This window comes from Zootoca vivipara, chromosome 7 (genome assembly GCF_963506605.1).
Source record: "Zootoca vivipara chromosome 7, rZooViv1.1, whole genome shotgun sequence".
Lineage (NCBI taxonomy): Eukaryota > Metazoa > Chordata > Lepidosauria > Squamata > Lacertidae > Zootoca > Zootoca vivipara.
Window position 1 is genome coordinate 2,531,429 of NC_083282.1, and position 14,771 is coordinate 2,546,199.

A 14,771-nucleotide genomic window follows, 5' to 3' on the forward strand; every position below is an offset into this window, starting at 1 on the left:
CAACAGCACAATTACAAGGTCAGAATCAATGGCAATTAAAAGAAAACTAAGACAGGAGTTATGGGCAGATGAAGGAAAAGCCTTGGTGGCTGGATTGTGCAGAAACAATGAGCAACTGCATGAGGTAAATGGTAAAAAGTCACAGGTATCTGTGTATACAGTCTGTGTACTTGGGGAATGAGGGGCATGTCATGTATGATCACATTTCATTACATTCTAGTGCAGGTGTAGCCACATGGCTCCTTCCAGGTGTTGGACTATAGTACCCATCAGCTCCAGCTAGCTTGGTCAGGGGTGATAGGATTTGCAGCCCAAAAACATATAGAAAGCAGCACAGTGGCTAACCCTGTTGTAGTCTGTGTAATGTTTTACTTCTCTGTAAATTGTATTGAGACATATTGAGTAGTAGTAACAACAACAACAATAAAAATAATAATGCTACAGAGTATAAGGGTCAAGCTCCTGCAAACCACCTCTAGCTGGGCCAAGTCCAGAAGTCCTCTGCCAGCAACTTACTAGCTGGTCTCAGTCAAACTCCACCCCCATCATACTAACTTACCTCACAGGGATGTTGTAAGAATTACTGCATAACAGTGTATAGATGTAGCAATTTGAATTCTCCAAGTGCTGTGGAAATGCCATATGGTGTACAGCTAGGGTTGCCATATTTCAAACAGTGAAAATCCAGACAGAAAAATTGTTGAGCTATTTTTATGGGAAATCGGCTACCATATGCCCGAATTTTCCCAGACATTTTTCTGATTTCCATATGGACACTGCTGCTGACTGCAGTATTTCATATATGTCCGGGAGACTCCAGACATATGGCAACCCTATGTACAGCTTATCTCCCTGCATTTTGGTTTACGTAGTTTTGAATAACAATATGTTATCCTACCTGAGCCTCCAGCAAACATTGGATACAAGTCTGAATGAACAGTTCCAAGCCAGACTGCTGCCAGCCAGGCATCCTTGACCCCACCCCTATTTCCTCCAGCACTAACATACTTTCAGTCCCCCCTATACCTGCTCAATGTTCCCCGCAATCTCCTTTGCTTCCCCGGCCATTCTCAGGGCTGCCTCTGCTTCTGTAGTCGCAGTGCCCAGGGCTGCTTCTGCGATGCTTGTCTTTTCACTGGCTCTGGTGACCATGTTGCTGATGAATGGGAGCCTTTGCATGGCATCTTCAGCTTCTTTTCGCTTGTTCCCTACTTGAAGATCGAACCCTGCAAGCAGAAAGGGTGGGAGGGAACCCAACTGAATAAGGAGCCATATTAGTGCAGAGAGGAGAAGCCTGAGCCAAAAGTAATGAGCTGGGTACTGACCAGCTTCCGACAGCTTATGGTTAAAGTACCAGGTAGAGAATTAGGGAGGAAGAACAGGGCAAGACAGAGAACATGGAGTTTTTTCAAGCAGAGGCTGGGCAGCCAACTCTGGGGGGTGCTTTAGCTCTGAAATTCCTGCATCAAATTTGGGATTAGACTATGTAGCCAATGAGACCCTCTTCCTCTATGATTTAATGCAGGTGACCCTCTAATAAAAGGGAAAGGGACCCCTGATCATTAGGTCCAGTCGTGACCGACTGGGGTTGCGGCGCTCATCTCGCGTTATTGGCCGAGGGAGCTGGCGTACAGCTTCCAGGTCATGTGGCCAGCATGACAAAGCTGCTTCTGGCGAACCAGAGCAGCGCACAGAAACGCTGTGAGTACTTGCACTTTGACGTGCTTTTGAACTGCTAGGTTGGCAGGAGCTGGGACCGAGCAACGGGAGCTCACCCCGTCACAGGGATTCGAACCGCCAACCTTCTGATTGGCAAGCCCTAGGCTCTGTGGTTTAACCCACAGCGCCACCCATGTCCCAACCCTCTAATAGGGATGGGAAAATTTGTCAATGTTAGTTTCTTATTTTTCCAATCTTAAGCTCAGCTCTCCACATTTCCACAGCAATTTGAAAATCCTTGTGAACATTTATCAGCCTTTTAGGACAATTTCTCCTAATAAACCTCTTTTAGTATTTTTGAAAAGCAATTTTGTATGTTATTTTCACAAATATATGCATTTGAATCGACACTTTGCTTACTCGTTTTTGTACACAGTGGTTGGTTGCAGAACTGCATTGCAAAATTCAAACGTGCAATTTTGGGGGAATTGCTGAGTTTCAGTTTGTGTACTGGTTTGAGAAGTAAGAATTAAGTGGCTTTTCATTAAAATTCAAACAAAATCAAATATCTCCCTCATCCCTACCCTGGAGTTTATTCATTGTATTTATACCTTGCAAATGGCCCAAGCACCTGCGTCTCCAACCCCATCGTTCTGCCCAGACACTGCGGTCCAGTGCCGAGGGCCTTCTGGCGGTTCCCTCGCTGCAAGAAGCCAAGTTACAGGGAACCAGACAGAGGGGCCTTCTCAGTAGTGGCACCCGCCCTGTGGAATGCCCTTCCAACAGATGTCAAGGAAATAAGCAGCTATCCTATTTTTAAAAGACATCTGAAGGCAGCCCTGTTTTATATTTAATGCTGTATTGTTTTAATATTCGATTGGAAGCTGCCCAGAGTGGCTGGGGAGACTCAGCCAGATGGGTGGGGTACAAACCATAAATTGTTGTTGTTTTGTTGTTGTTGTTGTTGTTTACATTATTTACATGTGAAACAGTTTTGATGCAAATTTCAATTTTATTTTTGTTGAACTCTGGACATGGATGCCATTGCTTCTTCTGGCCTCCTCCTCAATGAACTCCCCACCCATTACTCAGAAAAGCCACACCACAACACCCCCAGCAGTTGTTAAGCAACTCACCCTTAAGATTCTTCAAGATGCTGTCAATGTCATCAAATGTGGCATTGCCAGCACTCAGTGCCTGCTGAGCTTTACTCTTGGCAAGGTTGGCACGAGACATCAGTTGGACAGACACCTGCAACAAGCAAACAAAATAAAAAACATGAAAATACAGCCCCACTCCCAGATCTATAAAAATGCCCTCTACTGGAGAATTCAAGGACACTAATTAAAAACTATTTTGTTTCGATTCCTTAAGTGAAATAGACATGCCCTAAAAACATGCCCATAACACTTGCCTAGAAACCCATAAATGGCTAGGAGTGGATAAAGTTGCCATGCTAGTGACTAAAGATTTCAGGGATCCCAGAGCCCTTTACCCAATAATGGTCTCCCTGATTGCTAATATGGATATACTTTACCAGTCTGTCGTTCTGTCCTTTTTGCAAGAGCTCTTTGATCTCTTCTTCCCAACGCTCCGTGTTGCCTTGGAGCTGCTTGTATTCTGCAATGTACGTTCCCGCTAAGCCAGTTAAAGAATCTGCTTTCTTCCGGAGCTGACCGGCTTCCTCCTGAAAAAAGCATCACTTGGTTCAGAGTGCTTCACAGCTGCCACAAAAAGCAGCCTCTCTTCACCTCTATCAAGACCACCCATATCTAAGAAGTGCAAACAACTGTTGACTAAATAAAGGATGGAGAACTGGTGACCCTTCCAGTGTTGTTAGCACTACAGCTGCCATCATCCCTGATCACTGGCCACACAGCCTGGGGCTGATGGGAGTTGGAGTCCAACATCTGAAGGGCCACATATTGTGGAGAGAGAGCGCACACGCACACACACCTCTCACCTGAAAGAAGCTTGTGTCGACCTTTGGTAAGCGAGCCAGAGAGTCAAGCACCATCTGACTCCTCTGGTAGACCCTGTCAGCATCAGATGCAGCTTTGCCAGCATCAGCCTCCAGTTGGCTTGAGAGCAACTTTATCTCATCATATCTGAAATGGGAAGATAACTTTTGAGCCTAGGAGTGTGGAACTCCCTTTCACCAAGTTAATGTATGAATTCAGCCCAAGAAAGGGAAGTGATTCTGCTTTTGGGCTCGCCTATCTACCATGATGATTTGGGGCCAAGCATGTTGTGATTCTCATAAACTCTCATAAACCACAGGGATTTTGAGGACAGGCAATGACTGATTAACGTGTGTCCAAAAGAGACATGCACCGAACCCGGGCCGGAAGTGTCACTCAATGCGTCAGAAGGACAGAACGGGGGCAGGGTGGAATGGGGGTGGGGTGCATTTATCTGCTCTCCTGACGCACATGGGGGCCAGGAGCCAGTCACTGACTGTATTCTAATTCTGAGAGCCCCACTAAGCCAGAAGGGAACCTCCATGATCTCTCTTGCTGTTCAAAGGAGAGACTCTTGTGCATGGCAATGCAAGGGTAGTCCATTATAAAATACTACTTGAGTCTTTTCTGCATCTGATACTGGTAGTTTATTCTTCATTAATATTTCAGCACAAATCACTTGGTTCAAATCTCAACTCAGTCATGAATTCACAAAGTGGCCTCAAATGACTCAGCTCCTTGCAAGGTTGTTGTAAAGAATGATCAAAAAAGATGTCTGTGAGGAGCTTTGAATATTAAAAACATACTATATAAATAGCAAGTGTTGCTATAATTATATATTATTATGAGAAGTATAGTAAATGAAATAATATGTTAATATAATAAAAATAAGGGACATGTTTTAACATCACTCTTAAACACCCAGTTTTTTGTGACATGAATTATTCAGTTGACTTGATCAGATCTAGTTTGTTAATTTTTGCCAACTCTGAAAATTTCCATCACATTTTCTTGGAGATTTTTTTTTCCTGGGAAAGGAAGGTTCTAAAACCCTGCTATATTCAACTCAACAGCATATAAAAGGTTGATAACGAAAACAGTACCCTTAGTTCACATAAAATAACCAGAAATATGTCCCATGGGGAGCTCATAATCATGCCTCATGGTAATATTCTTACTATAAAAGCCTGTTCATAACATTCCATCACATTTCAGCATCTGTAAGAAGCAGAACTCTGGCCAGGATACTGCATATATGGAAAGAGCAAACTTGATCCCAATTAAAGCTGGGCTCCCCAGAAGCACCCTAATCTCTCTTTTATAGCTTCACCAACCACACTACAGAACTTTCTCCCATAAAATACGGCAATTTTTTTTTGCTTCTGGGGGGGCAGCTGCCCCCCCGCCCCTCGCTGGGTACGCCCATGAGAGGGCTCCCTCAAAGGGATGCAATCTGTCTCTAGGTCAGGGGTGGGAAATATGTGGCCTTGCAGACGTTGCCAGGCTCCCACTCCCATCTGCAATCTTGTGGGCCTTTATTTTAAGTAAACATATTTTGCATCTTGCAATAAACATTATTGTGGTAAGCAGCTCCGAATTTGGAATTGCATCACATCTTCATCACATGCACCAAACAGGATATGGGGCCCCTGTTAACTAACCTCTCACTCCCTTGTCTTCGATGTTTTCTTTGTTTTGCCTGTTCTTTTCACATAAGAGCTTTTCTTAATCTACTAAGCATTTTTCCGGTTGGGATTCCCCTTTTGGATCTTAATCAAGCCGGGAATTGGGGACTTTCCAAGCTTGTCATTTAAGTCCTCTTGTCCCTTATGCTTTACTGACATAAAGCAAGCTTCACAACAATGGTCAATTTATGGTAAAAATTGCACCCCTGTCATAGAACAATGGACTAGGAAATGCTTAAGCCCTCATCAATACTGTCACTTAATGTCAACAGTAAGCTTCCTACCACTATTAATTCTCCATTAACTTTCACCCTCAATCCAGATTTTCTCAAGCGCTCCTTTTTGGAGAACCATGGAGAATTAAAAGAGGTACAGGAAGCTTATTATCCACATTAAATGACCTGGGTTTTCCTTATCCCAGGAAAAACTCCAGTCCTATTTCAAAATGCTTTTAGCAATCATAATAATAATATCATGAAATAATGAGGAAGGGACATGAAGTCAACCGAGAAGAGAAAGGGAACAAGCCCAGCACTGAAAAAGCATTCAAAGCAGCACAGCTGGACGCACTTTTTGTGGAGCCCTGGCACAGAGTTCAGCAGGATGTCTCCTCCACTCGCAGATGACCGCAGCAATCCCAGTGCCTGTTCTGAGGCTTCTGCCGCTGCCCTGGCTGCTAGCTCGATCGTATCTGCCAGCTGCATGTGCCTAGAAGGCAAAGAGAGACCATATGGGAAAGTGGGGAGAGGATGATTCACAGCCAGCACCCTCCTTGTCTCTAACCTAAATAACATGATACAGCATTATAGTTAGCTACTTGGACATGTTTTTATAGCCTGCTCAATCCCAGGAGCAGAGTTCCGGGGACTTGGATCCTAAGACCCACAAGCAGAGTTGTGTGTGTGAAATCAGCTTCCTATATCCTCTATATCCTGTGTTTCCTGCTATGTAAATGACAGGAAGCTTTGGCTTTGCACACTCCCTCCTCCCTCCCCTTCTTCTCTTTCATGCTTGCAAGCTTTTGCTTCCAGTCTTAAACAAACCACCATTTCCTGTGACACATAACCTGGGAAACTGTGGTTTGTTTTCTTATGTCTGAAACTGGCTCATGTCCTTTGTGTGCTGTGGTCATAGAAACTGGAAGTTGCTGATTAAGATATGTTTAAAAAAAATGCCACTTCCATCAGAAAGTCAAGGTCTGGCATTCAAGAGCCATCACCAATGGGAATGAACTACGGTAGCAGCTACAAGGGCCTAAAGCTACCTTCACAGGAGACCCCTGGAAATTGGAGTAGTTTTCTCGCCTAAAGGCAGAGGCAAGCTGGTAACCATATCTGCACTTCAGTGTTATAAAATTACTGCTCTTTAAATAAAAAATAAAAAATTAGGTGTTGATGTTTTCAACACCAAGCCCAGTGACAGAAAGCATGTTAGGAGCAGCCTAGTGAAGATTATTATCAACTCACCTGTTTGCCAACTTCATGGCTTCTTGTGCCAGGATTAAAAATTGGTTTGACCCTCCAGGGAGGTCTAAAGATGGAATAATCTGCGTGGGGGAGAGAGAAATATCAATGTGTGCTTCCAAGAAGCAGTGTTCCACAGCTCAGCATAATTATGCTATAATTACACTATAGCCCAGGGGTTCTTAGTCTTTCCACCCTCAGGGTCCACCAGAGAGCTAAAAGCCTCTCAGCTCCACCGGTCACAAGATAGTGCCTCCCAAAGTGTTTTTACTCATTCTCTGTAGTTTCTTCTCTCTGTCTCCAAACCCCTCTGGGCAGGCCAGAGCAGCACTGGTAGGAATTCGAAAGGGGTATGCAGCATGTCCCATAGATATAGGATACATTGCACCACACACCCTTTGCTAGGCATTTCTCTAGCAAATGACAGTATTTCAGAACACAGATACTTGCCATGCTTCCCATCTTTGCCTTGCTCTGCTCCAGATCCAAGCGAGCTCTCACAACAAGCTTCCTGGCATTTTCTGCCTGGCTCTGGTACTGACTGCCCAAAGACTGCAACCTGTTGGCAGTCTCCGTGATCTCCTCCAACCGGGTCCGGTAGGTGGACTCTTGAACTTTCATCTTGGACAGGCGGCTCCCCAAGGACCTGTCAGAAGCTTGGAGAAAGGATAACGTTTGACATTAGGCTGGAGAATGCAACATGAATGGGCACGTGGTTGTTGGTGGACAAACAGAGCAAACAATTCGTACAATCTGGGGGAAATCCCCACCGAGAAGAGGAGAGTTCACCTGAAGATTCTCAGTTCTGCCACATACTATGGTAAGTGGTCAGAAGCAGGGGAGAGAATGGACACAGACATGGAAAACTGTGTAACGTTATGACATGAATCATGAATTGAGGGGAAAGACCATGGCTGTGCACATATGACTGCCTTAAGATGCAGCAAAGCAGCCCTCTCCTGGTTACACTGCAATGCACACGAGCCAGTCATTGTATGCATCAGTATGGCTGGGTGTGTTTCCAAGCTGCTCTCTGCCTTTACCACTGGGCAGAGATATATATGTCTTTACAAGGCTAACATTTTCAAATTGGATCAAAGTTGAGGGGGTTGGGGGGGAGGGGATGCACCAAAATGCTGCATTTTTCAATAAACTACAGGACAGGTGTGGATTGTGACTAACATATGTCCATGCCTTCACAAACAAGAAGAGGGAGAGCACTGGTTGCAGAGTCAGTGGGTGGGTGTACACAGCTCAGTGGCAGAGCACATGCTTTGAATGCAGGAGGCTCTGGTTCAAAGCCTAGCACCACCAGCTTAAAGGGCTGGAGAATACACACATGCACGAAATCATCACATTTTAGAACACCACTGGCAGTCCTCCTTTTTCTGCCTTCTAAAAGAATTAAGTCCCAGGAGATAGAAAAATAAGGCTTTCATATATTGTGTGTTCAAGAGGGTTGTGTGTTCACATTTTGCTTTTAAGAACTTTTTCTAGATACAGTGGTACCTCAGGTTACGAACACTTCAGGTTACAGACTCCGCTAACCCAGAAGTAGTACCTTGGGTTGAGAAGTTTGCCCCAGGATGAGAACAGAAATCGCGCGGTGGCAGCATGGTGGCAGTGGGAGGCCCCATTAGCTAAAGTGGTACCTCAGGTTAAGAACGGTTTCAGATTAAGAAAGGACCTCCGGAACAAATTAAGTTTGTAACCAGAGGTACCACTGTATTGATGTTTATTTACCTCTGTGGCTGCACTCAGCCACTTTTCTTTCTCATTTCTCCTATAATCGCATCAGACCCTCCAAGGGTTCCTATTTTCCAGGGACGTCCCTGATTTAGAGAAGCTGTCCCGGTTTCTGATTTGATCCCGGAATGTCCCACTTTTCCTTAGGATGTTCCTATTTTCACTGGAGAAATGTTGTAGGGTATGGAGTATGGAGGGTATGGATCCAACCCCCAAGCCAACTGAAGGCAGCCCTGTACAGGGAAGTTTTTTAAAAATGTTTCATGTTTTATTCTATTTTTATATATGTTGGAAGCTCCCCAGAGTGGCTGCGGCAACCCTGTAAGATGTGTGGGGTACAAATAGTAAAATTATCATTATGGAATGGGACGTTCCTATTTTCATCAGAGAAAAGTTGGAGGGTATGTCACATTCCAAAGGGATCTAGAAAGACTCGAGTTACCTTGTAAGCTCTGGGTGTCCCTTAGGACTTGCTGGAGCATATCCTCTGCCTCTCTCATTTTCCTCTCCAGCTCTGCATTATCTCTTGTCTCTCCACCAGTAAGAACCTGAGAGACCAGCACTTCAAGGCCCTGCAGTTGCTGGAGGTACTGGTCTACCTGGAAACAAGGTAGGAGAAATCTGTGAGCGAGTAATGGAAAGACATGAATGCAAAGACTTGGCCAGCAGCTCCAGAGTCTTCAAAAATATGCAGTCTGGATGATTCAAAACAGGTGCCTAAGAAGCTTCCAGTTCTAAATAATTAAGATTTTAATTACAGGTAGGTAGCCGTGTTGGTCTGACGTAGTCGAAACAAAATTCCTTCCAGCAGCACCTTAGAGACCAACTAAGTTTGTCATAGGTATGAGCTTTCGTGTGCATGCACACGAAAGCTCATACCTATGACAAACTTAGTTGGTCTCTAAGGTGATGCTGGAAGGAATTGTTTTATAATATTTTAATGTTATCAAGTGGTTATAATAATGATACTTTAAAAGAAGGTACTACCTAGATGTCGTCTTAAATATTTTTTATTGCATTTGTGCTCTGCTGTTCCTCCAAAGGGTTGAAATAATTTACATGCAATTCCTAGGAGAATCCCATCCAAGACGTTTACTGAGACAGACCTGTTTGCTTGCTGGCTGGCTGGCTTATTTATATATTTTTGTTTATGTTTATGTTTGACCAAACCGTGGGAGGCAGTGGAAGACAGGAGTGCCTGGCGTGCTCTCGTCCACGGGGTCACAAAGAGTTGGATAAGACAATAAAAATATATTTATATTTATTGATTAAATTAATTTATATACCTCTCTATACCCAGAGGTCTCAGAGCATTGTGCTTTCAGACCATTCTCCGGGAAGAAAATAGAATGAACTTTATTTATTTTTCTTTTCTGATTCCTAACCTTTTTGAGATTAATTAGTTACAGTAAAACATGTCACGATTCATTGCAGATGCCCTCAGTTAATCAGGCAGCACATTTTGCAAGCCCCCCCCTAATTTTATGCATTTTAAATGTTATTTTTACTAATTATGCAGTTTTATGCACACTTCCCCTAATGCATATTTTTGGTTGGAAAACTGCATTGAGAAATTCAGAGCAGTGCGAATTTCAAAACATAGCATTGTTTTGGTTTGCATATTGTTTTGGAATTAGATAGGCTCACATTAAAATATGAACCAAACTAAATTTCTCCCCCATCTCCAGTGGGAGGTTTTGCATTAACAATCGTAGTTGTTCTGCACCTAAATAACAAAGCAGAGAGCAGCGCATTGGGTAGGAACATTTCATACACAATTGATAGCTATAGTAACAAAAGTGCAAGAAGGAAAAGCCAACCTGAGTCTTCACTTGGCTGTAGCAGGCTGGACAATGGGTGTGTTCACAGCTCCGCCCTTCGAACCCTGGCTTGCAAATGCAGCTCCCATCACTGTGGCACCGTGATGGCTCAGAACCTGCAGAATTGCAATTGCAAGCTGCGTAGAGTAAGAAAAAGCATAAGGTCAGGAGGGGGATAAACATAATGTATCTCAAAATGCATATTATCTCTCTCATATTTTCAAACATTAATTTGAAAAGTGTGGGATCATGTCAGAGGGTGGGATTCACCTAACCAGCCCACATGCTACAAAGTATTAGTAGTTTCTGTGTCTTGCCCTAACAGAACTTCAACCCTAGAGCGGGAGTTGGAAACCTCCAGATGTTGTTGTGCTCCAGTTCCCATCAGGAGTCAGTCAATGATTAGTGAATATGAGAGTTGGATTCCAACTGCATCTGAAATATCACATTCTCCGCATCCCTGATCAGCACTGGATTTAGGGCAGTGCATATGGTTCCCATGCACAGGGTGCTGAGCTGAGGGGGCACAAAACTGAGAAGATTCATAATTGAGAGGATCCATTTTGGGGCACCCAATTTTGACCTCACAAAGGGCACCATGTTATGAAAGATTACCAAGGTCTGTCCCTGCCCTGATCTGAAGGCAGCTCTGCAAGTCACAGCTTTGTTAGAGAGCTACATTACCCACCCAGGTAAGGCATTTGGATGTGACAGTAGGAGTGATTTATGTGAGCTGTTTTATCCCTGGAAGGGAAAGGTTTGTAAGCAGCCCTTTGACTCCCCCAATTGTCCCAAACCCTGTTTGGTCCAAATTCTTATAAAATTATTTGGGTGTGCATTGCTGGTAACAATGATGCCCTTGAAGCCAGCAATTGGCTTGCATGAGATGATAATGTATACCTCGGCATTTCTCTGCTGGGTTGATGGATAAAGGATTTCCAAAGAATCCGTCCTTGCACTTGCACTCCCCTGTCAAGTGGTTGCAAATCCCAGAAGCATTTGGGTCAACGCTGCTACACTGGCATGGTTGGCAGGGACGTGCTTGGCCGTTCTGACCCAAGGGGTCTCCAAAATAGCCATTGGTACAAAACTCACAGCGAGAGCCTGAGAAGAAAGGGAAGAAGGAAGGACAAGCAAATGATGCCTTGAACAAGCAATGCATGAACAGCCTCTGAACATGATGCTGGCATTCCTGAGAAAAGGGTGCCTGCAGTCCTGCTCCACCCCTAATTTCCACAATACACATATGAACTGTCCACAAAAATTGTTGCAAGTACCACAAATGGCATGGGGGGGGGAGGTTTCTCCTGGTTTAGTTGTGCTATAATGCAAGAGGGGCCCTCCAGGCAGCAATAATGCAGTTACCTTACACCACATAACAACTTATAAAGCTGAAGAATGTGTGGGTGCTCCAGTACAAAGCTTCTTCATATATACTATTATTGCATCCATGTGATGTCGCATTCAAAAGTACACCAGTCTGGAGAAGCCCTAACTCTCTGGGCCTGACTTCGGACTTTATCCGTTGACTACAGTACCCTGGTGCAAATCCTGGTTCATCTTCAGTCTAGCTGCCTAGAGCTCAGGCCCAATGACAATGACTAAATTTGATGAGAATCAGGAGGTAGGGAATGTGGATTTCATTATGGTCCTTCTCTTTCCCTGCCTGAGTCAAGGTCTGCCTGTGTCGGTGCTGTACCACCGAGACTACAGATAGTGGGTTCACGTGACTAATGTGCCTACATGCAAAAGCATTCCTTCCACACTGAAAAACAGATGTCAGGGCAAATGTTATAATCTAGTCTTCTCCCTTCAATGCTAGTTTTATATGGGAATGGATCGTATACGGGTGCATTCCCACCCCCTTCTTGGCAAAAACTCTTCCTTCTGTTCTCCATTTCCCCCCCCCCCCTTTATTACATTGCATTTAATCATGATCCCCTACATCATCTTCCTCAACCTCGGCCCTCCAGATGTTTTGAGACTACAATTCCCAGCATCCCTGACCACTGGGTCCTGCTAGCTACAGATCATGGGCGTAGGCAGGGGGGCAGGAGGGGACAGTTGCCCCCCCTAGAAGAAGGGCCGCTGGCCAGCCTGCCCCGCTGCCCGCCCGGTGCCGTCTCCCTTCTCCCTGCCTGGCTGTGGGGCAGGTGGAGGGAAAGCCCCAGAGCCGCGCAAAGCGGTTGCCTGGCTTTCCTCTGCCCGCCCCACAGCCAGCAAGGGAGAAGGGAGCTTTCCTTGCCCCACTGTGGCCCCTCCCCCCGCCCCTTGGCCCCCCTTGCCCCCCTAATTTTCATCCTGGCTACACCCCTGCTACAGATTGTGGGAGTTGTAGGCCAAAAACATCTGGAGGGCCGAGGTTGAGGAAGCCTGCCCTACATGCTCTCTGAAACGGTACAGCACAGACATAGGTTTACCTCAGAAAGCAGACATGAAAGCGAAGACCTGGGCCTAGAAATCCAAGTCTCCACAGAATATTGACAAAGTGGTGGTGGGAAGCACAATTTGAAGGAAAGGCGGTGGCAAGGAAAGGGTAAAGGAAGCTTAACGATTATCCCGCACAGAGCTCTTCCCCTGCAAGCTCAGCACCCAACTGAATGCTTTTCTTCCAGCATGCAGCTGGGAATCCCGATGGGGAGGGGCTGGGTGGACAAGGGGAGTGCAGAAAAGAGTTAAATGCCCCTCTCCCACATCCCATCTTACCCCTGCAGATTTTTGCACAAGTGGTGGAGATTCAGGTTCACAAACCTGTGTCTGTCACAAACACCTAGCCCTGGGACACACAGTGCACACAACACAACTTTTGCTATGCTCCTGTCATTCCTTAGGGAAAGAAAAGCTGGCCTCAGAAAGAAGAGCATGCAGTCTGGTTAACCATCCGAACATGGGCATTACCTCCTGCTCCTGGAAGGCAATGGCTGCAAATGACTTCCTGCGTCCCTGGCAGCACTGAACAGCCTTGGCCCCCTTGGCCCGGGCATGGCTGGCAACTCTGTGGGCTCCAGGGGAAGCTGTAGAAACCAGTTGGGCAGGTGGCACTGCTTTCATCTCCAGAATAGCATTCTCCTGGATGGAGGCAGGAAGAGAAGAGGAGCAGCTGGTCAGAGTGGAGCTTCTCAATATATGTTTCACATTGCCTGAGGCTCTTTGTGCACCTTGCATTAGACCCCTGAGAGTCCTGGCTCTAAGGTTTGTTTCATTTGCATAGATAAACGTTTGAAAATATGATTCTGAGGGGGGAAAGGGAACATTAAAGTAGAAGTTTGCGTGCAAGACCTGTCAATTTCAGTTCCCCAAGTTCCTCATTCCTCCAACCTTAAAGTCAGTTCTTTGCATTATGCCCTATAGACATTACAGCAAGAGCAGGGAATATTTGTGTGTGTGAGAGAGAGCTCATTCCACAGTAGTTCAATAATGGATAACGGCCCGGGGGGGGGGGGCACCACACAATTATGGGGGATGAGGGCTTATCATGAAATCATCGGACTATCACCAATCATTGGACAGCCTTATGAGGAATGGTTGAAGGAGCTGGGTATGTTTAGCCTGGAAAAGAGGAGACTGGGAGGAGATATGATAGCCATCTTTAAATATCTCAACAGCTGTCACATGGAAGATGGAGCAGGCTTGTTTTCCCCTGCTCTGGAAGGCTTCAAGTTACAATGGCTTCAAGCTACAAGGAAGGAGATTCCGACAAAACATCAGGAAGAACTTTCTGGCAGTAAGAGCTGTTCAGCAGTGGAATGGTCTCCCTTGGAAGGTTGTGGACTCTCCTTCCTTGGAGGTTTCTAATCAGAGGTTAGATGGCCATCTGTCATGGATGCATTAGCCAAGTTTCCTACATTGCAGGGGTTGGACTAGATGACCCTTGAGATCCCTTCCAACTGTACAATTCTATGATTCTATGATTTGTCAGTATGGGAGCTATTGAAATAAATGGGCATGACTTAAGACTGCTGGCTTCAATGGGTCTAAGTGTGATTAACACTAGATATGACCCACTGCATCCAATCTGGGCCAGGCAGTGATAGAGAGGCAGAGACCTATGGTATATCTCTGTGGCCCTCCTCCTCCTGTGGTGGTGGGCCTTTAGACATTTCACCAGCAGCATGGGATGTAACCCTGGGAAAGTATTTCCCTTGCTGTGTTGCTCCAATGCCTGAAGGTTACCTGCATCCCAACAAATATCAACCCAAATCCCCTCCATGACCACATCTGCTGAGATTTTACCAGGAACTCTCAATGCAGAGTTGACTTCAAGACACAATGGGCTGAATTTCCTTTCTGAAATCTTTAGAAGTCAACTGAGCTTCTCAGGACTCAGAGGGTTTGCTCATACACCATCCTGGTGGGGATCCTACCTATGCAACACAATCCATCACACACCTCCCCATGTGCACACCAGTTAGCAACAACAGAGGCACTACGTACATC

At 45.3% G+C, this 14,771-nt stretch overlaps 1 protein-coding gene across 1 annotated transcript in view; it reads right to left on the bottom strand.

Annotated features, from left to right (window-relative positions):
• The window catches only part of LAMC2 (laminin subunit gamma 2), a 45,219-nt gene that overhangs the window by 5,494 nt on the left and 24,954 nt on the right, over positions 1–14,771 (bottom strand). The window contains exons 10-20 of the mRNA XM_035123663.2: positions 13,233–13,403; positions 11,235–11,438; positions 10,335–10,471; positions 8,957–9,113; positions 7,219–7,424; positions 6,772–6,851; positions 5,876–6,013; positions 3,623–3,767; positions 3,197–3,346; positions 2,796–2,910; positions 1,027–1,226 (exon numbers count right to left, since the gene is read on the bottom strand). Of these exons, the coding sequence (XP_034979554.2) occupies positions 1,027–1,226; positions 2,796–2,910; positions 3,197–3,346; positions 3,623–3,767; positions 5,876–6,013; positions 6,772–6,851; positions 7,219–7,424; positions 8,957–9,113; positions 10,335–10,471; positions 11,235–11,438; positions 13,233–13,403 (1,703 nt within the window). The remainder of the gene's footprint in view (positions 1–1,026; positions 1,227–2,795; positions 2,911–3,196; positions 3,347–3,622; positions 3,768–5,875; positions 6,014–6,771; positions 6,852–7,218; positions 7,425–8,956; positions 9,114–10,334; positions 10,472–11,234; positions 11,439–13,232; positions 13,404–14,771) is intronic.